Source organism: Aristolochia californica, unplaced genomic scaffold (assembly GCF_029961685.1).
Source record: "Aristolochia californica isolate CCGP_79_NKW_82.1479 unplaced genomic scaffold, dmAriCali1.0.hap1 SCAF_9, whole genome shotgun sequence".
NCBI classification, from domain to species: Eukaryota; Viridiplantae; Streptophyta; class Magnoliopsida; order Piperales; family Aristolochiaceae; genus Aristolochia; species Aristolochia californica.
The window spans coordinates 23,614,268-23,639,067 of NW_027182290.1; the positions used below are offsets into that span (position 1 = coordinate 23,614,268).

The 24,800-nt window shown below is 38.8% G+C and overlaps 2 protein-coding genes across 3 annotated transcripts; one reads left to right on the forward strand and one right to left on the reverse strand.

The window, feature by feature from the left end:
- The first annotated feature begins 5,211 nt into the window (after nt 1–5,211).
- On the forward strand, nt 5,212–7,747 carry LOC137941500 (protein ENHANCED DISEASE RESISTANCE 2-like). The gene is made up of 2 exons (XM_068786942.1): nt 5,212–6,242; nt 7,455–7,747. Exon 1 carries the CDS (start codon nt 5,305–5,307, stop codon nt 6,238–6,240), a length of 936 nt encoding a protein of 311 aa, XP_068643043.1. The 5' UTR covers nt 5,212–5,304; the 3' UTR covers nt 6,241–6,242; nt 7,455–7,747.
- A 4,496-nt stretch (nt 7,748–12,243) lies between these two features.
- On the reverse strand, nt 12,244–16,104 carry LOC137941077 (pyrophosphate--fructose 6-phosphate 1-phosphotransferase subunit beta-like). Of its 2 annotated transcripts, none has more exons than XM_068786327.1 (2): nt 15,445–16,104; nt 12,244–13,650 (listed from the first exon to the last, which is right to left on the reverse strand). In XM_068786327.1, the coding sequence occupies exon 2, from the start codon at nt 13,603–13,605 to the stop codon at nt 12,583–12,585; it is 1,023 nt and encodes a 340-aa protein (XP_068642428.1). In that variant the 5' UTR covers nt 13,606–13,650; nt 15,445–16,104; the 3' UTR covers nt 12,244–12,582. The 2 variants fall into 2 exon arrangements, with proteins under 2 accessions (XP_068642428.1, XP_068642429.1); XM_068786328.1 differs by having other exon boundaries at nt 12,244–15,328.
- Nucleotides 16,105–24,800: the final 8,696 nt, after the last annotated feature.

Below are 24,800 nucleotides of genomic sequence, written 5' to 3' on the forward strand. Positions count from 1 at the left end.
ATTTTTCAGGCCCGTTACCTTGCTTCCAGTCCGAGACAGCGCCTGCTGTCTTTTGTTCTGTGAAATTTTTGTGCTCGAAGATTTTAGGTCTTATGACCTTCTTTTCTGCGGCGGCAGCGAGATGCCTCTCAATTGCAGACAATTCCACTAAAATTCCAATGGAAGATTGACACATCTCCTGTTGTAGCTCACCTAGGGTGAACACATCTTGATACATCTTACCTGTTGTTGTAAGCAAATCCTGGAGTATGACAATTTTTTTCCTCTCTGGTTGAAGTATCTATCATTGTGTTCCCGTTCTTATACTAGTTGTTATGATCCCGAATCTGACACATGGATTCGTAGGGAGGAAGAAGAGAAAGACGAAAATCAAGCCAAAGGGAAGCTTAAAAACCCTAGGTTCGTTAAGGAGAACGCACACTCCTGAGCTCTTTGAGGAGAACTCAAAACCCTTGTTTACTCTAAATCAATGATATCCTTTGTCATTACTCTTACCCCTTAAATAGGTTCACTTTTACAAGGTTTAAGATAAAATATTAAAAAAATACCACTATAAATAAAATATTCCAAAAATGCCCATGTGGCCTATTAATTCTTTAACTGACATAAAATAAAGTAAATTAAATAAAAAAATTAAAATTATAATATTATTGTGTTCATAACACTAAGGCCACCATGTGATTTATTTTTCTAAGAAATTCAAATTTTGCATCAAACGATCCAATGCCAACAACAGTCAACAAATAATGAACCTAAGGCAAGCAACCGAGGAGTTCTTCTTCAAAAATAATGTCTCAATCAAAGAGACACAATAGCAGTAGTGGAAATGGGCCAATGCCAAAATAACATGCACCATATGTGCAGTTATATAGTATCTGATAACCGGTAAATAATAGAGGTCCTTAAGAATAATAAGGACACATAAAATAGTCTGCAGCGAGTCCATCAGTAAATAAGGAAGTTGCACCAAATTCGGGTAATAATCCAAGATAATAATCCAGTTGGAGAAAAAGAACCGAGTTGTGCCGAGTCAAATAGTAGACTTATATAGCTGAGTCATGGAAAATATGTATGAACTTGGGACCTAGACACGTATACCTAGGTAAGAAAATAAGTGGCCCAAGTTGAGTTGACCCAGACCGAGTTGGCCCGAGTTAACTCAGTTGACAGGTGCTGCTCGACAGTAGCAAGAAGGGCAGCCTGGTTCGCTGATTTGAACCGGCAAGGTCTGGTCCTGAGACTCGACAATCGACTGAACCAACAATTTAAATCAAGTTTCCTAACTTAGGAAATTTGATTTTTCATGATCTTCCTCCCCACAACGCTCGCTCCCGAACAAAGCGGGACATAAAAAGTTCAAGACAAAATCAGAATTTAATCCCGTGAGACTTCCAAACAATAGCAATGAGAATCGGAATTGATTGCTGATCAAGCGACGAAAATAACTTCCGAAGATAGCAAAAAAATTTGTATTTGCAGACTTCTTTTGTTTAACGTCCGACTGCTCAGCAGTGACAAAGACGATCGAAGAGTTTTCGAAAACCAACAGTGGAGATATCTCTTGGAGAAGCATCAGCGAACAGGATAGAACAACATCAATACAAGATGAAATCAGGTAATCTTCTGTTGTAGCTCAGATTATGTGAGTGCTGGTCGTTGATTCAGTTGAGTTAACTCCATCAGATAACAACAGTACCAACAAAAAGAATTCCATAAATGATGTAGATAAAATCCAGAATGAAAATATTTTATCGGATAGCTGGCTGAACTTTCCAAAAATTCTGGATGATAGAGGTGTGGCATGATCCTTTGGTAGATTGAATATGGCTTATTGGATCCTTCAATAAATCAGACATGGAAGATAGAGATGATCCCTCAGGCGATGCCAAAAACCAGAGGATAACAAAATCAATATACCCGAGAAACAATATAACTTCAACGACGCCATGGCAGCAGTATACCAGGGGATGAAGATTAACGACTAGCCAATATGACCAGAGACTAGAGTCGACAGATTAACGAGAGGATTAGACTTCATCGTCTAGCCAGAGCCTCAATAGTTTCCAACAAAACCAACATATTTCAACAACAAACACGTCTCGTACGACATCTTTTACAACAGCAACAAACCTTTTTCATTCTGAATTCTAGAATGGAAGAACCACACTGGTTGTACGCATATAAAATTTTCAAAAAAATAAAACCTTCCCAAGTTTAGAAAAGTTTTCCTTCTTCATTCTTTCTCAACATTGTTTCCAAATTGGAAACTATGCTATTTAAGTTTTCTTTCGAAGCTTGCATGAACGAAACAAGACGTTACAAAGTCTGAGTCCTAAAACTTATAGAAACAGGCAGAAGTTCTGGAACAGAAAAAAGAAACTTACCAGCAGAGAGTTGAGTTTTGTAGTTGCTTTCTTCCCTCCATGGAGAATTTATTTGATCTTCTGGAACAGACCTTTACAAATAGAGTAATGAGGCACAATGGTAGAGATAAGCAAACACTAGAGAAACAACGTCTTCTTCTCTTCTGGTAACAAGGGATGTGCTTTACAAACTCATTCATGAGCAACAGAAAGGGACTTCCAGTAATTACATCATATATTCCAACACTTTTTGCCTTGTTATTTTTTCCTTCAAGTTCCAAATCACAAAGCCCTCAAGTTCAACTTTGACATGTGTAAAAGAATTTTACCATGTATCTGTATACATATGTTAATATTATCATTTATGGATTTTGTGCTTTGAAATTAAACTTTATAGATCTTCTGATGAACATTCCTTCATTTCTCCTGTACCAATTCATGGTTTTGAAAATGGTAAAAAAATGTAGCAAAATGACCCAAACCTATGAATGGTCATTTGCACCAAGAAAAACTTTTGGGGAGAATATAGTAGACTGATTTGAGAGAAAGCAGTCAATTGCTCTGGGAGAATGTAATTGATTGTTTGCCATAACTTAGTGTTAATGAAGTTTGTAACATAGTATTTAACTATATTATAATGTATTTCATACCTACTACTCATCATAATATCAATGTCAAACTATACATCTATATTGTCATTTCTCGTTGACAAAAAAAATGTAATTTACAATATAACGCATTGTTATATGTGTTAAGAGATACTAGTTTATAGTTCAAACCCATAATCGACAAAAATGAAACATATCGAGAACAATGTCCTCGACAACTAGTAACATAGTATTATGATATTTAACAATATAGTATGTTTCTAATAGGTAACATAGTACATGTTTACTTCTTAATACAATACTAATAATATCATTTGTCCACCAAAACAAAAAATTACTTTACAATGTTGCACAAGGTTATGCATCTCCACAACATACTATTGGGCTAGAAACATAATTAACCAAAGTGAAATAATGAGCAACATAGTTTTTTCTTTTTGTTTAACATAGTTGATTGCTACACTTGTGGTTGACTTTAAAAAAATAGTCATGTTCTATGTAGCAGTAATTTGCTTCAAGAAGAGTATTAACTACTTGCTTTAAGATAGCTCTAAAGTAGTTGATTGCATGACCTAATGATTCAACTGCTTTTGATTATCATTTGTTCAGTGCTAAGTTCGAGGACATAAGAAAATGACTACTTCATTTGTCATCAACTTCATAAAAAAATTTGTGCTTTCTATTTCTAACAATCAGTTGCTTCTAGAATTGTAGTTCTAACTATCTTAAGATAGCTCCAACATAGTGAAACTACATTGTTCAGAACAATTGATTGCTTTTGATGATCATCTATCTAGTGCATAGCTCCTCGATATAAGCAGTTGATTGCTTCATTCATAGTCAACTTTATAAAAATCTATGTACTCTCTATTTTTTACAATCAACTGCTTCTGAAAGAGTAGTCCACACTGCCTTAGGATGACTCCATGTATCAACTTACTTAAGATTACACAAGCAAGAATACCCTTTTAGAAACAACCGACTACTAGAAATAGAGCATGATGATTTTTGTAAAGCTCTCACAAATGAAAAAGTAGTTGACATGTCTTGGAGCCTAGCATTGGACAAATATTCATAAAAAATAGACTATTATTTTGGGCCATGTAATCTATTACTTTGGAGCCATATTAAGAAAGACAATTGACTACTCTTCTACAAGTAGCTAACTACTAGAAATATAGAGGATAAATAGTTTTAAAGTCAACTACAAGTGAAGCAATCAATTGTGTTAAGTAGAAACAAAAACCTATGTTATCCATTATCAACGTAATATAATGTTAGCAACCGATACTATGTTATTGATTCTACAATACCATGTTATTAGCATGTTCCACTTTGGTCAATTATGTTTCTAGGCTATGAGATAGTTTATTGATGAGACACAACTTTTTGCAGCATTGTAAATTAAAATTTTCATTGGTGACCAAATCACACCATTAGTACTATATTAAGTAATATATGTTATTGACTCTACGATACCATGTTATTAGCATATTGCACTCTGGTCAATCATGTTTCTAGGCTATGAGATAGTGTATTGAGGAGATGTAACTTTTTGCAACATTGTAAAATAATTTTTTTAGTAAACAAATCGTACCATTAATACTGTATTAAACAGTAAATCTGTATTATGTTATCCAAAGGAAATATATTATGTTGTTTTAATATCCTAATACAAGTTATTGGCTACACATGACACTATCCTCGATATGTTTCATTTTGGTCGATTTATGATTCTATGTTGTGAAATAGTGACCATGGACACACATCATAGTGTGTTAGATTGTAAAATGTAATTTGTTTTTGTTGGTGAAAATGATAATAGTGATGTATAATCTGATACTGATATTTTGATAAATAATAGATATAAAATATATTATAATATAATCAAATATTATGTTTTAAACTTCACAACCGGCTGCTTTCCGTGTAGATTGCTTGGCAAGAAAGAGGATGGCGTTTTAGTAAATAGAATAAAAATACAATGGCTTTAATTTGGCAGCATCTCCACCGTCACCGGTTCGGGCTAGCGTCGGCAGTTTTCTATTGAAGTCCAATACAGATCACGCCCACCAAGTAGCGTCTTTGTCGCCGCTTCAATTTTCGCGCTTAATAACGACGATGCCCCTGTAAGCGCCCTGGAACGAGAAATAGATGGTACGACTGTTATTTAAACCATCTCCGAGGTCGAATCCATTTGACCTTTTTGGGTATTAAATCGTGGGAGGGAGAGGGTAAGGCTGAGACCTCTGTATCCCAGACGGAGATTTCTAGTTTACTACGGGAGTGGAGAGAGTAAGGCTGAGACAGCCAAAAAGAGTATCACGCCGGAGATGTGTCAAACCAAACCCAAATCCGAGTTCTCCGGCGGCGAAACGATCACCTCCACCGCAACCAAGGACTGGCTACGGGAAGCCATCGGTGGCGGATCCTTGAGGCGCGTCGACCTCCATACGGGTACCAACGGCTGGGCGTCTCCTCCGGGTGATCTCTTCCACCTTCGTGGTAAAAACTTCTTCACGAAGAAAGAGAAGGTCCCTTCCGGCGATTGGCTTCTCCAACCTGCTGGTGTCGATTGGCTCCGATCGCCCACCAAGCTCGATAACATCCTCGCCCGTCCCGATAATCGCATCGCCTGTGCGCTCAGAAAGTCGCAGGCGTTTGGAAAATCCCTCAAGTCTTTTATCTTTGCCGTCAATCTCCAGATCCCGGGGCGAGAGTGCCACAGCGCTGTCTTCTACTTCTCCACCGATGACTCTATCCTGCCCGGCTCCCTCTTCTACCGGTTCGTGCACGGCGATGATGCGTTCAGGAATGCCCGGTTTAAGATCGTAAACCGCATTGTCAAGGGTCCCTGGATCGTTAAAGCTGCCGTCGGTAACTACGCCGCTTGCCTTTTGGGCAAAGCCCTCACATGTAATTACTACCGCGGAGAGAATTACTTGGAGATCGATGTGGACATTGGAAGCTCGAAACTCGCCAACGCGATTTTGCATCTGGCGTTGGGATACGTGACTGCCGTTACCATTGATATGGGTTTCTTGGTGGAGGCGCAGGCAGAGGACGAGCTGCCGGAGAAGCTACTCGGGGCGGTTAGGGTCGCGCAGATGGAGATGAGTTCCGCCACATTCGTCGATTCCGCGCTTGCGATCGAACTGGCAGCGGCAAAGGGAAGCAAGAGTGGATGTGGTAATCGAGGGTTGTCCAAGGTCAACCATCATCAGTGTTTCAAACAGGATGATGAAAACGGGAAGGAGAAGGAAGGATAAAGGTTAGGTTTTTTTTTTTCTTTTTTTCTTTTTCTAATGGAAAGGGGAATTACTATGGTTGTAGATAATAACATTAAGAAGGAGAATGAGAAAGATAACGAGGGGGGGTGGGGGTGGGGTGGTGTTTGAGAAATTGTTATTGAAGTGTTTCTCCTCCAATTTTTTTTTTTCTTCTGTTAACTCTTTTACTAGTTAATCTTCATCGATGAAAATCAAGAAATTATTATTGAAGTGTTTCTCCTCCAATTTTTTTTTTTTTTTCTTCTGTTAACTCTTTTACTAGTTAATCTTCATCGATGAAAATCAAAAAGAAAAAATAGTAGAGTTCATTGTTCCGTCTTTGCTTCTTCCTTTGTTCTATTGTGCCTCAATTACAGACAATCCAGACAATCCAAGAGACATTCAAAATTTGGAAATTTGGTGTAGTTATAGCAAGCCTTACCCAAAACTACATAATTCATGTCCCCTAAGCTTATTAAGTGTTTTTTGCTCAAACCTTTTGGCACCTCTATGAACCAATTCTCCTCTCCGGAAACACCAGGTCTGAACGTAACTCTAAAACCCTAAAAGAAATGACCAGTATCAACCATGATTATTGGTTCAACATTGAAGTGGAGGTAGCGTGGGGACTGGCGAACGCAAGAATCTTCCAGCTAAGGGAGGACGGTGGTTTCTCTTTTTAACTCATCTGTATTAAAGTTTTCAAGAGAGACGGCAGACATTTTGCTTTTCTTTCAATTCAAATAACCAGAGAAGTGAAAAATTGGGAGATTGCCGACAAAGGGTTCATGGAAGACTTAACTGAAGCAAAAGACAAGACGTTTTCCCGGTATGCAAGATACCATCTTACGGAAACGATTTTGTTTAGTATGCGAATCAGCCCGTAGATTTGTTCCCTGTGATCGGTGTTAAATGTGATGACTTGAGTTACGGTCGAACACAAATACGCTGTCAAATAAAACGGCTAACTCAGCTGCCTCATTCAACAGTTGATTGGATGGTGTTTCCTATATTTCGTACCAAATACTTTTTTTTATTAGATAGATGAGCTAATTCCTATTAATTAAATTTCCACCCCTTTACTCTCTCCTTATTTTTTCCTCTTTTTAATGTTTTTTTTGTTCTATAATTCTCATTCAGCTTTTTGTTTGTTGGTCAAATTATTAAAATATTTATTTTTTGTAACTTTTTTTTTTCCACTCAATGTTTTTCAGGATAATTTATCCAAAAGGTGATTGGTGGATGTCGTGAACTAAGGAGGACTATTATGTAGACATTGAAGCTATTTTAGTACTTACATCTTCATACTAGCAAATAATTCAATGTCACAACCGACTAGGTCATCCATCTTTATTAGTGTTACATATACTTGTTCCTTCAACATTGTTTCTTTTTTGGTTGCAAAATTTCATGAGCCACGAAATAAATTCAAAACTCAAAACATACAAAGTCATGAGCCAAATGGACTTTGACATACGTAGATTTCTTATTAATAAGTTGAAAGTTATTCTCCATAGCCAAATTGCATCTTATACATTCTACAAAAACAAACTTCCATACTTGTGTAATCATGGCATCTTTACTGAAATATCTATGATCTCATTAATTTTTCCATGGATGTGGAAAACTTAGGCCCCTGTTAGTGTCACTCGTTGAAAATTTGAATCCTAGGAAAAGTACTAGTTATAAATTTTCTAGAAATTTTTTATTTAAAATCTTATTAGTATCCTAAATCACTGGAAAAGTACTACTTATAATTTTCCTAGAAATATTTAATTTAAAATCTTATTAGTGTTATGATAGAAAATTGTCTAAAATTTCATAAGATTTTATTAATAACTATTAATACAATTTCGAAGGAAATAAAGGCAAAATCATGTTTTATGTATTATCAAATTGACTTAAACTTAGATTTTGAAAATATAGGGTATTGGATCGATTACGTTAAAGTTGAAACTTGTTTAGAACTATGATTATTTGTCTTGGTTAAGTCAAAATGTTTTAATGTCCTTGGCATTTTGGCCTGGCGAGTTGGGTGACTCATTCAAGTAACTCAACTTTCAATAGGACTATCCATTAATAGTTACACCTTGCTCCGTTGCCTTGGATGTTAAGGCATGCTAGAGGAGGTAGAGGCCATGATGTAGGTTGTGCATTTGGATAGTGATGGTGTTATGGTCCTGGGGTTAAGTACCTATATCTTCCACTCCTAACAGGCCGGTCTTTTGGGTAGTATTGACTAGGTGGTTAACATTTGGTATCAGAGTAGGCACTACGTCCAGACTTCGAGTCCCCGCATGTGCAGGTGGACCGCACGCCCCTAGTGGGGAGCCGTAAGGGAGTATGGGCTCCTGACCCAGTCCCCGTTGCTGTGTTAAAGCCGTTGTGGTCATCGGCTCGGGAGGGCGGGGGTGTACTGTTATGGTCCTGGGGTTAAGTACCTTTGTCTTTCGCTCCTAACAGGCCGGTCTTTTGTGTAGTATTGGCTAGGTGGTTAACATTTGGTATCAGAGCAGGCGCTACGTCCCGACTTCGATTCCTCGTGTGCGCAGAAGGACCGCACGACCCTAGCGGGGAGCCGTAAGGGAGTATGGGCTCATGATCCCGTCCCCGTTGCTGTGTTAAGGCCACCGTGGTCGTCGGCTCGGGAGGGCGGGATGTACTGTTATGGTCCTGTGGTTAAGTAACTATGTCTTCTGCTCCTAATAGACCGGTCTTTTGGGTAGTATTGGCTAGGTGGTATCAGAGTAGGGTAACCCGACAGAGAGAAGCACCAATGAATACTTTGAATTACTTGAAAGAAAATTTGATACTGTCCTAGAGAGGTTCTCAAAAATTGATATCGATATGGAGACCTTGAAGGGAAGGATGGATAGTGTGGAGAATGGTCTAACTACTGGCAAGAAATTTGTTGCATTGGAGGAGAAGTTCACTCTCAGTTTGGAAACCTTGAAAGGAAGGATGGATAACATGGAGACTGGTCTGAGCACTGGCAAGAACCCAATTCTGGGAGACCATTTGCAGATCAGAGGGGGAGATGAATTTACTAGACACACGAGTTTCTCGGGTCAGCAAGGATCATTCCGGGGGGACACCTTGATCAGGGGGGAGCCATTGTACCTCTCATTCCAGATTAGAGAGGAGGGGACAATTCGTATAACAGAGGGGGAGATGAATTTCCGAGGTGCACGAGTTTCTTGGGACAACAAGGACCCCTCATTCCGGGGGGACACTTCTACCAGGGGGAGGCACTGTTTCGAGGTATACTAAAATGGAATTCCCTACTTATAATGGGTCAGAAGACCCTTTGATATGGTTGTATCGATGCAAAATTTTTTTTAGCCATCAGCGAGTCCAACCTATGACCGAGTCAGCGTAGATGTTTTTCACTTACTTGGGGAAGCACAACTTTGGTACCAGCTAGTTGAGGTTGATAGCGAGGTGGTAGATTGAGATGAATTTAAGCGACTGTGCTCTCTCCGTTTTGGTCCTCCGACTTACAGTAACCCTTTGGGAGATTTGGTTTTATTACACCAAACTGGGGCCGTCGAGCAATATCAAAAATTGTTCTAGGAAAAATTAGCACGAGCCAGTAGTATGGTACAAGTGGATCAGCAAGTTGCGCTGTTTACAGTAGGACGGACTGAGACGTTAAAGCTTGAGGTGGAGCTCTATGCACCTGTTGACTTATCCAGCGCTATGAATATAGTTCGTGCTTTAGAACTGTGACAACAGGCACAACATAGATGACCTCCATGGTAAGGGGAGTGCATTCCTTCGAGAAACAACCCGGGTATTACTTTGACAGGGGATCTGAGATCTAGTCATCCTACACCTCCTTATATAAAAAAATTGACAAGTGCTGAGATGGCGGAACGACGGGCTAAGAATCTGTGTTACAAATGTAATGAACCATATCGGGTTGGGCATCAGTGCAAAAGATTGTTTTTGATTGATAAGGTTGAAGATGAGGATATCGAGGTGACAGAGGATATGATTGAGGAAGAACCACTGGACATCTCCCTGCATGCCATTACGGGGCAGCAATCGGCCACAACTACGCAGAATGGGAGCAGCTCGACTACTCCCACCAGGTCTACCCAACTTCCGAGTTTGAGGACAAACTTGATCTCCAAGGGCCGGGGGGGGGGGAGGGGAAGCAAATGTTATGGACTCAATAACACTGAGTCATCTACTTTAATTTTATTATTTATGTTGCTTTTAATTTCGAATTTTATTGATTTGTAATAAGACTTAAAGGTAGGGGTAGAATTGGGTTTTATAACCCTAACCTATGTTGATGTTAATTACCCTATTTAAGGGGTAAGGATGGAGAAATAAAGCAAGTTTGGAATTAGCATAAACTAGAGTAATTAGGTTATTGATAGGCTCCCTATTCTAGGGTTCTTGGCTTGAACTCTCTTTGGTGGTTTGCTGCATCCATTGGAGAGTCTTTGAGGAGATCGTGGGAGGAAGAAGAAGAGGAAGCACCCTTCTATTCCAAGCTGCAAGGGAGAGACTACCTCTTCACGGAAATTCCAGAAAAGGAGAGATCTTGACGTGAGTCTACCCAGGAAGGAGGACAAGTTCTTGTTGCTGGTTGGGTGTTGACGTCCAGAGGTATTTGTTAATCTTATTCCAAACATTGAGATTAGATTTATGTTTCTCTTTTATGTAAGGAACCAGTGCTGCATGAAATCGGAAACCCTATCTTGACGTGAGCCATAAGAAAGGGGGTTCCACGTTGGGGCCTTAAGGAGCTTCCTTGACTAGCTGGGTTCGTTCATAATTAAGAAAAGGAAACTAGAAGTAAAACCCTCTTGACGTGAATCATAAAAGAGGGGTTTCATATCTGAGTGCTTAAACAGTCATTTAACTTGCTGGTTGCATCTATAATTTAGAAAAACAAAATCCTTTTCAATCCCAACGTGAAAGGAGAAGTATAAGAGAGTTCATTTCACAAAAAAATGTGATAAGAAACCCTCAAACAGTGCTGGATTCATATTCAACTCGTCGAGTTACTAGATCCATGGCTAGGGACCATATGGTTCTAGGGTTAAGTACCTATATTTTCCGCTCCTAACATGCCTGTTTTTTGGGTAGTATTGGCTAGGTGGTTAACATTTTGTATCAGAGCAGGCGCTACGTCCCGACTTCTAGTCCCCGCGTGCGCAGGTGGACCGAACACCCTTGGCGGGGAGCCGTAAGGGAGTATGGGCTCCTAACCCGGTCCTCGTTGTTGTGTTAAGGCCACCGTGGTCGTCGGCTCGGGAGGGCGGGGTGTACAGTTATGGTCCTGGGGTTAAGTACCTATGTCTTCCGCTCCTAACAGGCCGGTCTTTTAGGTAGTATTGGCTAGGTGCTTAACAGATAGTTTCATCAGCTTGGAGAAGTTCCTCTCCATGAATGAGGAGGAGACAAATTCTTCTAGTTGAATGGAGGATTGAAAAACACCATTATGGTGTTATATTAGGACAAGAATGTGGTGACCTTTGCAAAGGAGCTCCACCACATGCTTTACTCTGCGTGGGAGAAGTGGGGAAGGAGGAAGAAGGAAAGAGCAAAAGAAGAGAAGCAAGGGGATGGAAAGAAGGGAAAGGAGGGAAATAGGGAGAGAGAGAGAATAAGTGTGTTAGGTTTGGTGTTTGTTAACTTTGTTACTATTTTTTAGTCATTTTTTTAGTTTTTGCTTAATCTTTGGTCTCTTCACATTATTAATCATAATTTAATGTAAAAAATTAGATTCACAATCAAATGAACATACACAAACATTCAAACCACAAAGAATACAACTTTTATAGAATTCATAGTCGTATTTTAGATTGCCAATTGTTAAAGTCCCGGATCTGACACATGGATTCGTAGAGAGGAAGAAGAGAAAGACGAAGATCAAGCCAAAGGGAAGCTTGAAAACCCTAGGTTCGTTAAGGAGAATGCACACCCCTGAGCTAGTTGAGGAGAACTCAAAACCCTGTTTAACCTAAAATCAATACTTGTGTTTCTCATTACTCTTACCCCTTAAATAGGGTTTACCCTTACAAGGTTTAAGATAAAATATTACAAAAATACCCCTATAAATAAAATATTCCAAAAATGCCCCTATAACATATTAATGCTTTAACTGCAATGAAATAAAATAAATTAAAGAAAAAAATTAAAATAATAATATTATTGTGTGCATAACATTACACCCCCTTGAAAGAAAGAGTTTGTCCTCAAGCTCGAAGGTAGGGTGTCGATGCCGACGTCTCCACCTCTTCCCAAGTAGCATCCGCGATAGCTATGTCCGCCCTCTGGATGCCCAAAACTGGAACATTCCCCCTAGTAACAATTTTTTTACGGTCAAATATAGGGATGCGTGCCAAACGTCGCTACATCTCCCCAAGTAGCATCTCTGCCCTCCATCAGTCCTGGACCGGTGTGAAACAACCCCTCACGATGGCTCCCCATTGGCAAGGTTGCACTGCCTACACTTTGCCAGCATGGCAGTAACAACATCATGACCCGCCCCTTGGGATTGAGAAGACTTAGCAACACTAACCCCCTCCATTTGCTGCACCCTGAAACACTCAGAGGCCTGAAACCATCACAAACAACAGGATCAGCATGGTGACGATGTATAGTTGGTTGAACCATTTCATAATGAAGTGCCAAGAGCAAGATCGCTTCCCACATAGAAATAGCTAGGCCACATGTTTCCTGTAATTTAGACAAGCAGTTAGGTAACTGAACAACACTAGGAAGCCCACTGCATGTTTTTTCCTCATCACCATCATCAGCAGAAAACCCAGCTTTGCCTGAATCCAACCAGTTGTTCCTTCTAAAAAATCCAGACAGCACAAGTTGTTGCTCACTGTCCTGGAGTACAACAAACACCTCCCCATACGTTGAAATCTCTACCGCTGCTGTTTGAATCCATTTTGGATGAAATTGGTCATGAAGTTCCAAATTCAGAGGGAAGTGATGAAAGGAGACCACTATGCTGCTGTAACATCTAACAGGAACTATGAACACTGTTTTCAGCAGTGCCACAACATCAATACTTATACTCTGGGCAGACGCCGCCCAGAATTTAATATTTTTCCCTTCAACAGCCTGAAAAATTATTCCCCACAATATAACATTCAAAATCTGGTCAAGAAAACCTTCATCAGTGAGAGACTCCCTATCTGCCAACAACTTCTCAAAATCAATGGAATGAAGACAATCTTTAGCAAAGACAACCCCTCTGCCACATATGATTTCATATGAGATGAGAGCAATGGCAGGTAAGTCATTAAATACTCCACGAATAGCATCAATGTTCCCCCCCATGCACAAGCATCTGGTCAAAGTCAGAAGTTTCCAGGTGGTGCTCAGCTGCATTATATTTTTTAGGTTGTGGCTGCTGCTAGGGTACTCTTATCTTCTCTGCAATATCAACAACAATTTTAAATATCAGTACCCTCTTGGGCTCAAGAGCTCCAATAATGGGACATGCAGTCATAAAAAAAATTATTTGTGTTGTTGTTCTCATCATCCTTTGTGCATGAGTATGAGGATTCTCCATTGCTGTCAAAGGCTGCATCTTCATGTCTTCCTTGAGGCAACCGTTGCGTCAGCATGGACTGTAAGTGTTCCCATGTACTAAACACCATCATGCACCAAATTGCTCACATGAAGATGGAGGGTTAAACTTGTACCACGTGGAGTTATTATCTCTGACAGAACTCAAGTACCTTTACCAAGAAAATCTGGCGCATCCACCCTATGGGCTTTGACACGCATGTCATGAGACTGGGTAGCAACAGCAGACCCCCTACATATCGATGGTTGGACAGGTTCCATTTGAGACACCACTCTGATTTTTGGAATCCAAACAGGATTGGAGTGATTGATAATTACTGTTGTCTGCCAAGTTCTGCCTGTGTACCCTCAGTTAACATATGAAGTTCTTCCTTAGCAATATTGTCTATCGGATACCATAGTGCATAAGGCTGCTTCTTTAGACGAAGTTCTGGATTGTGCTGCACCAACCCAACAGAAGAGAGGGTCCTGAGTATGTTCTCACAATCAGCATCAGATTGTGGTTCTGCAGTAAAATGGGGAGCTTCAGCTGGTTGAGTGGCTAGTGTAACAATTGAGATCTCCACCTTAGGATCAGTTTTGCTTTAATATTGAACAATGGCCTTAGTAGCACCCATTTGTATATCCTTGTGAAACCCACAAGCAGCCTCAGCAGTAATGGTTGTGGACTCCATGGATAGGGTACCCCTTCTGGCAATTCCAAGTTGCTGAACCAATATGTTCTCCATCCGCAAACCAATATGGTTGAGGTCTGATTTGGCAGCTTGCACATTTCCATGAGGATCTCTTTCAAGCATTAGCTGCTCTTGAATTGCTGGTGGTAAAATTTCAAAAAGCAGCTGTGATTGATGTCTTAGTTTCTTTTTCCACAATCCACCTTCCATAAAAACATCATGAGCAAGGATCTCATTTAGTACTGAAATAAGTTGTTGCACCTCTGGTATGAAACCAATTAAATCTTTTGAGATAAGTATCACACCATAATTATAGCCAAGACCAGCTCGTTTACAAATAATATCTGTAATGCAGTCAGTCACATTTTTCAGATTCTGCTTCTTAGCAACCACCTCTTCTCCAATAACAGTGATATTAGGATGTTTTTGGAAGGCACACTCTAGTGTGATATGAGAGGCTGCACGTCCCATAAGCCTTACAAAGCGATAATATTTTTCTGTAGACTGCACGTCAGTCCTAGCATTCCCTATCATTTCTGCATATATCTTGCAAGTTGTATCAAGCTTTAGTTTGAAATTTAAGTTGTCAAATTCTCCAGAAAGATGAATTGCTTTCCTGCCTTGCAGATCTTCTGACCATTCCACAGAAACGTGCATTCAGATTGGGCTAAACATTTAGGGATCTCAGGCCGAAATGATAAGAGGAAGTTCCAAGTGACAATACTCCTATCCGCCATTCTCTCAAACACCTTTTCTGCAGATTTTATGAACATAGCAGGAACCTTCACAACAAAATCCCCATCTCGAATTTCTGACGCTAAAGCTTGAACTCCGTCCAAATGCGAACACTGTTTCTCAGCCAAACTAAACACCCTCAACGCCATCGTAGAGTTTTTTTGTAAAAAATCGAGGGACTTGAGAAAGGACAAGACAAAATTTGGAGAAAATCGTCTCAGAAACTTACCCCAAAAATCTTTCAAAGTCGGTTTCTAGCTTGGATGCCGAGAGTAAGATTGAGACTGAGAGTGAGAATCTGGAAGCCAAAGCCCATCGGATTTGTTTCCGTCGGCGCTTCCTCCTTTTCCGGTGGCGAATAGCAGCAAATCGTGGTCTCACTTGTTGTTGACGGTGAACAGCAGGACATCGTGGCTGAAATTTAGAATAGGGCTGGTTCGAAGAACCTTGAGGTGGGACGACGAACAGGCATCTTGGTTCCTTTACAACAGACTCCGACTTCGAATTTGAGGACACACCCAAGTCAGCCTTTACCGACGAGATTTTAGCAGAATACCCTTCCGATTTCCCAAAATCTGGGTTCCCGCCGTCTGATTTCGGAAGTTTTGAGGCCGATTTCGGATTTGATGTCTCAGACTCCGATTTCTGATGTGCAGGGTCCCCGCTGTTCGGATTTGGATTTCCCTGCGCGGAAATTGGTATTTTTTCTGGCTCTTGGCGTTTCTGCTCGTCCGAGACAACGTCTGCCTCTCCTTCTGTGAAATTTTTGTTCTTGGATGTTTCTAGTCGTATGACCTTCTCTGCGGTAGCAAGGTACTCGCAGAAAATTTAATGGCAGCGGCAGCGGTTTCTCAGAACGTTCCGTGGAAGTTAGCTACCGATGCACGTATTTCTTCTAATTCTTTGCACATTGCATCCACTTTTCTTTGGATATCTAATAGCTAAATGCGTAATAACCCATTGTGTTCCAGCTCTAATATCAGTTGTTAAGATCCTGGATCTAATACATGGATTCGTAAGAAGGAAAAAGAAAAATACGAAGATTAAGCCAAAGGAAAGCTTGTACATGGCCATCTACTTTTCTTTGGATATCAAATAGCCAAAAGCATAATAGCTCATTGTGTTCCCGCTCTAATACCAATTATTAAGGTCTCGGATCTGACACATGAATTCGTAGGGAGGAAGAAGAGAAAAATAAAAATCAAGCCAAAGGAAAACTTGAAAACCCTAGTTCATTAAGGAGAGCGCACACCCCTGAGCTCGTTGAAGAGAACTCAAAACCCTGTTTAACCTAAAATCAAGGTTTAAGATAAAATATTATAAAAATACCCTGTGGCCTATTAATACTTTAATTGAAATAAAATAAAATAAATTTAAAAAAATTAAAATAATATTATTATTACGTGCATAACACCAATCCACTCCCAAGGGCATTTGAACTTGGACTTGAAATATTCACTAAAGTTGGGTTACCAAATAGCACAATAGCAAATTTCCTCTAAAGCCATTTATAATGTTGCACACTCAAGGTCACCACTCAATTCAGCACAATAACTAACTTACAAAAGCTCACCTTCACTTAGGAATAGGTAGTTATTTTGCAATCCAATGGTGTTCAGGGCCTCTGTTGATCAAATAGGTAGTGATGCTAATAGCCTCAAACCAGAACATCTTTGATAATCCCACATACAATCTTATGCTCCTAGAATGCTCGTTCAATGTTCTATTCATCCTCTCTGCCACACCATTGTATTGAGGTTTTCTAGGAATGGTCTTTTTCATCTTGATTCCATTATTAGCATAGTACTGCTTGAAATAATCATTTATGCATTCTCCCCCATTATCTGACTGCAAGTGCTTCACCTTCAAATCTGTCTCATTCTCAACTATTGCTCTCCAACTCTTGAATGTATCAAACACATCAAATTTATTTTTCAAGAAATAAACCCATACCTTTCTGCTTGCATCATTAATAAAATGTCACATAGTAGTTAGAACCACCAAGGGAAGTAACAATTGAAGGCACCCACACATCTGTGTGATCCAACTCCAATTTTGTTGTCTTTTGCTCCTTTCTTGCCTTAGAAAAGCTAACCCTTTTCTGCTTTCCAAAAATACAACCTTCACACAAATTTTTATTTACAATTTTCAAACCTAGTAGCTTCCCTTTGGACTGAAACACTTTCATTCCCTTCTCACTCATATGACCGAACCTATAATTCCACAAATCAGAATCGGTAATAGCATCAACAACTACAACCGTGTCTTTGCAATTGGAAAATGTAAAGAGTTCCAGTTTTCACTCCTCATGCAACAACCATGGCTTCCTTAGTGACTTTCCAGCCAGCACCATTAAAAGTCACATTATGACCCTCATCATCAAGCTGCCTTACTGAGATCAGATTACGCATAAGTTTTGGTACATGTCTCACCTTTTGACTTTTCCACTCTGATCCATTTGATATCCTCAAACTGATATTACCAATACCGACAATATCCAAAGGTTCTCCATCAACAAGATACACCTTCCCATGTTCTCCAATAACATAATTCTCCAAGATCTCACGATGTGTGGTGGTGTGAAAAGAAGCTTCTGAATCTAACACCCAGGAGTCAATAGGGCTATCAACCGACAAGAGTAAAACATCTTATACGTCTTCAGTCACCGTGTTTGCAACATCAATTTTATTTTCATCCTTCTTCGGTGCTTTGTAGTTCTTCTTTATGTGACTAGACTTGCCACAATTCCAATACTCCACATTCCTTCTGAATTTGGACTTGCTTCTTCCATTCCTTGACTTCCCTATACCATTGCCCTTGTTGGAATTCTTCTCAAAGTTCCTACCCCTAGTATCGATAGTTAGGGCAGAATTAGATGTTGACGATTCTCCAGAGTCCTTTCTATGAACTTTTTCTACAAGAATGGTATCCCAAACATCATTAAAAATCAACTTCTCGTTGCCTAAGGAATTGCTTACCGCAACCCTCAAAGGCTCCCAACAATTCGACAGAGACACTAAAAGAATTAAAGCATGAACCTCATTATCAAATTTAATTTGAACCGAGATCAATTGATTGACAATCATGCTAAACTCATTCAAATGCGATACCATTATAGTATTTTCTGTCATCTTTCAATTGAAGAGTTTTTTTCATGAGATGTACCATATTATTTGCGGAAGGCTTCTCATACATGTCAAACAAAATCTTCATCATCCCCGCTATGGTTTTCTCTGACACCACGTTGTGAGCAACATTCTTTGACAATGTTAATCAGACTACTCCCAACACCTATCTATCGAGGAGATTCCACTCATCATCATTCATAATGAGTGTGTGTAGCTTTTTAATTTATAGATAATCTTTGATCTATATCATCCAGAATGCAAAATTCATACCATCAAACTTGTTCATTCCAAGTGCCGATCCTTCTCCACTAGCCATTGATCTCAATCACGAACTAAAGCTTTGATACCACTTGTTAGGAATTAGACGCTCTAATTCCAAACTAACGAGAACACTAATAATAATCGCAGAAGAAAGGAAAAACAAACATGAACATACAACAAATTTTATACAGGTTCCCCTCAAGGTGAGACGACGTCCTGTCTTCTGCCGTTGTAGTAATCCACTGTAAACATGAAATAGTTTATAAGAGAAATTGCACACACTTACAAGTGTTTTCTCTAACTTTTCTTGGGCTGCAACTCCTACTCCTTCTCGGTGATGATAAAAACATAGCAACGTCACCCCCAAATATAAAGGAAACATTAGGGCAACTGGATTATAAGTGTAAAATCCCCAAACTACCTTAATGACACATCAATCAATATTTTGTGGACCCGCTTGACAAATTGTAAGGTGTTAATTAGGCTCCAAAATTTAACATGAAGCATCACATTCAATAATAAAGATCTTTAAAAAATTGAGCAATACCATGACTAGTGTGGTGCACATTCAGTTCTTGAGTTCTTTGAAGTCTTGGATGGCTCCCTTGGTCCTTAGGAAGACATCTTTTTTAAGTAGGGAATTTAAGGGTTTAGCTATAGTAGCATAATATTTCACAAATCTTCTATAGGACCTTGTCAACCCTAGGAACCCCCTCAATTGTTTTAAGGAAGTAGGTTGAGGCTAATCATGCATAACTTGAATTTTATCATGTTCAACTGACACCCCTTTTTCGCAAACTACTTGTCCTAAATAGTGGGCCTCGGGTGAAACAAATATGCACTTTGTCAATTTTACATGAAGATGATGGTTTTGAGGTACTTGAAACACCTCATACAAGTGGCTGAGATGATCATAAAAAGTTTTACTATAAAATAAGATGTCATCGAAGAAGAGGTCCAAACAATACTAGGCTTGAAGGGCATAACAAGGAACTCATAATATCCATCATGGGTTAAAAATGCGGCTTTTTCAATATCATCATCCTCTATTTAGATTTGATGATAACTTGAGAAAAGATGAAGCGTAGATTTTTTAGCACCACACAATTCATTGACCAATTCATCAATAATGGATATGTATACTTATCTTTGATAGTGATGTTGTTTAGTGCCCCATAGTCCACACAAAACCTCCAAGACCCGTCTTTTTTCTTTACTAGAAAATTGGGTGAGGAGTAGGAGTTGTTGTTTGGCCTATTTATTCCTTGTTGGTGCCTCCTTGACCAATCTTTCTATTTCAACTTTTTGCACATGTGGGTATATGTTGGGCAGCAAGCCGGTAGGGGATATACCTGGCTGGATGGGAATCTGATGGTCATGATCCTTCGTGGTAGAAGGTGTTATAGATATTAGAAAACATTATGAAGATTTTTTAATAATTTATGCAACTGAGGGGAAGGATGGAGTTCACCTGTTCTCGTGGGTGGTCCCATGAGCTGAAAGAGGACTTCTTAGCCGCTTCAAGGCACCCATGTGCCTTGGATCATGAAGGTGACTTTCGGTACTTTGGAAGAGCATTGTATTCATGTTCTTTCTCCCACGATGATGTATAAAAATTGAAATTTGAAGAAGAGGGGGTCCTAGGAGTTTAGCGACCATGCCATACATAAAAAATTATGTGTGCTGCCACTATCAACTAGAATGTGCATCTTATGGCCTGTAACTCACATTCTAGTTGCATGGTGCGAGGCTGTAGTACCACAAAAAGAGCATGGAAAGATACTTCGAAGTTAGGTACTTCTTCCTTAATAACTTCTTCTCGAAAGGATGGTTCCTCCTCTTCTTCTTCTTCTTCAGGAACATACATCTAGAATCTCTTGCACCTATGGCCTGACACGAATGTCTCTTCACAATTGAAGCATCGCCCCTTGCTTCCTCTCTTGTTTATTTCTTCAAGTGAGAATTTGTGTCAATAAGAGTTTCAGGTTGGAACATTCTTACCTCGACTGCCAGTTAAGGTTTCAACCCTCCAATGAAACTTCCTACTCGAATTTGTTTGCCCAAGTGACTTCTCAAGACAGAGGTGAATAGAGAATCTAAGTTTAAAATGGTACTTTAAATGTAAAAGTTTAATTAAAGACAAGTAATAAAAACCATACACCTTAAGGAGACAGATTTTTTGTTTTGATGTTCCCCATTGACACCATCCAAGAAACCTTACTTGGGGGAAATTTTCACTAATAAGTTCTATTAGCTGAAATTTTACTATCAAAAGAAAATTTGGCTTTATTTAAGACTAGTTTAATGCCCAATTACACAAGATAAATATATCCCATGAGATTTTACAACTAGATTATGGCTCTTGTAATTTCTTCCCTTCTAGATTGAGGTTCTAAAACAACGCTTAAAAGATAAAATAAAAATGTTAAGAAGCATTAGTGGCATATCTTACAATTATGTAGATGAGTGAAACTACATAAGTCCTTTTCTTTCACTTGTACTAGGGTTTCTAATCCTCATATATAAATATTTATTAAGGGGGAGAGATTCATATAACGATTTTCCCTTGTGTGTGTGAGAAACCCTTTTCCTAAGGGTTCAAGTTCTCTTTTCAAGTCTCCTCTTCTTTCCTCTTCTTCTCTTCTTCTTTTCTCCTCTTTTTTCTCTCTTATTAGATACGAAACCCTAGAATCTAACATGGTATCATAGCAGGGATTCTAGGGTTTAAGCTACTCAAAAGTAAAACAAAGTTGGATGTTTGAAGGCTTCAAAGGGCTCGTCCTCATCAACTCTTAAGGGCTGAAAAAATATCCAGCTGGTCTCCTATTCAAATCAGGTTCCAAAGTCATCCTTTTTTCACGTTTTGAATTATCAATAGTTCATGTTCATGCTTCCCTTGATGTCCTCCAAACTGCCATTCCAAGTTTCTTTCAAAAAAATCGTTTTTGAGGTCTACATGAAAGCTGAAGTCTAAGTTTTTGAATTTTTCATCATATGGCTTTAAAAGTATGTGAAATTGATGCCATAAATACCCTTCCATGATTTAAAAAATTCCACTTATGAATTCAAATCAAAATTGATATTTTTTATGTGCGTTTTGTCAAATTTGAATCATCAAACCCAAAGTTCATGGCTGAATGAGTAGTATTTTTTTTCAAGAATTTGATGTATAGAAGAATTCATATTTTTTCATGGGTATGTTATCCTTGAATTGTTTCTTAGTCTAGTCCAGACATGCTTAATTTAAATCAAATTTACATTTTTTCAAAATTTTCATACATGTTGGGTATGAATATGTGCTAAATTGATGTCACGTTGTTGGTTTTTTTAGCCTTAAAGTTTTATTGTGCTTTTGTGCTGTTATAATGGCTGAAAGTTCACAAAATTCTCTTTCATATACTAATTTCAAAAAACATGATCAAATGAGAATCACTATTATTCCACTCAAGGGCCTAAGTAAATTTTCATCATGGTCGAAATCCATAAGAAGGTTCCTAGTTACAAGAGACCTTGTCTGACACTTAACTCAGCAATCCCTTAGATGATCCTTCATATCAAAAGTAATTGATGGATGACACCTTAGTCATAAGCTGGTTGGTAAATAGCATGGATGAATTAGTTACTAACAATTTTATTCATTTGGGTGCTGCTCATGATAGCTTCTAAAAGATTTATGATATTTTTTAGGAGATGTGTAAGACAAAGCATGGAGATAAATAGAAGCTCAATTTACTCAAATTACAACAAGTCAGTGAAGTAGTTCTCTTTTCTAGAAATTCAATAGTCCACTAACCTTCCCCTTTATATAATGGTTTAAAGTAAAAATATTACACAAGTGCCCTCTTCCCTACGGTTAGGATAAAGAGAAAAGAAAGAATATGAAATTACAAATGTACCACTACCCTTCTTATGTCTAACTGATCACAATTTTCCACGAGAAGAAGTACCATCGGGACATAAGACTTCTCTCTCTCTCTTGCTACGTATCACTAACTTGTGGAGTCTCCAGATGTTCCTGAGGTACCATCTCCTCCTTATCCTATCATGTATGAACCTCCTCATGACACTAAACCTATTGCCCTTAATAAAGAACCTCATTCATGCACATCTCACCCTATTACAAATTTTATATCCAGTTTGTCTTTGAGTTGTGCTTCTTCAAATTGCAACATCATCATCTACCAAACCTTCTACTTATGAAGAAGCCTCAAAGGATCCAAGGTAGATGGCTATCTTAGATGAATAAATGCAAGCCATTTATAAGAATCATACTTTGAAATTGTCTTCTCTTCCTCCATCGAAGAAGGCACTCGATTGCAAATAGCTTGTTACACTAAAATTTAACCTTGATGGGCCAATTGCTAGATACAAAGCCAGGCTGGTTGCTAAAGGTTATAAATAATCAATATGAGTTCTTCATTCTTTAGCGAAAAAATTGAAATGGTCTACATATCAGTTAGATGTTAAACATACTTTTTTGAATGGTGATTTATTAGAGGAGGTTTATATGATTCAACCACCTGGTGATGTTGTTGAGGGGGGGGGGGGGGGGGGGGGGGGGGGGAATATGTCATCTAAGTAAGGCTATTTATGGGTTGAAATAGTCCCCTTGTGCCTAGTTTGACAAATTTGCAATAGTTGTTATTAACCTTGGGTGCACATGGTGTGAAAGTTATCACTCGGTGTTTATTGAAACAACTACAACAAGTATAATTCTTATGGTTGTCTATGTTGATGACATTATTATCACAGAGACTGACATTGAGTGAATTCAACAAGTGAAGCAAGATTTGACCAAGGAATTTTAAACAAAGATCTAGGACTACTCAAATATCTCCTGGTTAAAGAAGTTCTTCAATCTAATTATGGCATAATTTTGTCTAAAAGGAAGTATGTTCTTGATTTATTAAAAGAAGCTAGAATGCTTGGGAGTTAACTAGTTGATACACCTGTGGAGCACAATGCTAAGCTTTGTGCTAAATCAGATGACAATGTTGATGTTGGCAAATTCTATCAGCTGGTTAGAAAACTGATCTATCTCACAGTTACAAAACCAGATATCTCTTATTTATAAGTGTCATCAACCAATTTATGCATCAATCCCAACAGGCTCATTGATGGCATTAGAGAGACTTCTCAAGTATTTGAAGAAAAATCTGGGTCAAGGATTGTTGTTTAAGTTCCATGGGTATACTAATATTGAAGGATTTGCATATGTAGATTGAGCTAGTTCCTTGATCATAGAAATTCAACCTAGGGTAACTGTACAACCACAAGAGGAAATCAAGTCACTTGGAGAAGCAAGAAACAAAGTGTTCTAGCTTAGTCAAGTATTGAGGTGGAATACAAGACCGTGGCACATCCGGTATGTGAATTATTGTTGCTTAAGTCATTAATGTCAAAACTTGGGTTCAAAATAACCAAGCCCATGCAACTTCACTATGACAATCAGACACCGATTCATATTGCAGCCAATTCAGTATTTCATGAAAGATCAAAACACATTGAGATAGACTACCACTTTGTTTGAGAAAAATTACAAGCAAGTGTCATATCCCTGCACATTCATTCAAAATATCAATTGGTAGATATTTTCACAGAGGCTATTACAGTAGGATCTCTCTCTACCACTTGTTCCAAGAGAATATTTGGTGTATTTGCACCAACTTGAGGGAGAGTATTAATAAGCATTAGTGGCATAGCTTGAATTATATAGATGAGTGGCACTACTTGCAATTTTGTAAGACTCTAAGTCCCTCTTTTCTTTCACTTGTGTTGGAAGATGGGCTCCAGCCCACGTGACCAAGGAAGGTCCACATATCTAAGAGTATTATAAGATGGGCCATAGACCAAGGAAGGCCCACAAGATGGGCCCAAGCAGACAAGAAGTAGGATCCACCATGAATACCATGAACTGTCATCTTTATCACATAAGTTGGAAGATCAAGAAGGACTCACAAAGATAACCGAAAGCTGCTTGAAAGATCAAGAAGGACTCACAAAGATAACCACGAGTTGGCATCTTTATCTTATGGTCACGTCATAGAAGAGTTCTAGCTTGAGTTATTTTTGTCTTCTATTTATATTGAGTTATTTGATTATACTAAGGCTAATCCTTAAGTGTTAGAGTTTGGGTGTAATTGAAACAAAGGTAGTTTTATTGTAATTGGACTCTACTACCTTCCTCTATTATAAA

Excerpts from the sequence above, each read along its gene's own strand:
- LOC137941500 (XM_068786942.1), top strand. The coding sequence starts at position 5,305 with ATGTGTCAAACCAAACCCAAATCCGAGTTCTCCGGCGGCGAAACGATC.
- LOC137941077 (XM_068786327.1), bottom strand. The coding sequence starts at position 13,605 with ATGCAGCTGAGCACCACCTGGAAACTTCTGACTTTGACCAGATGCTTG.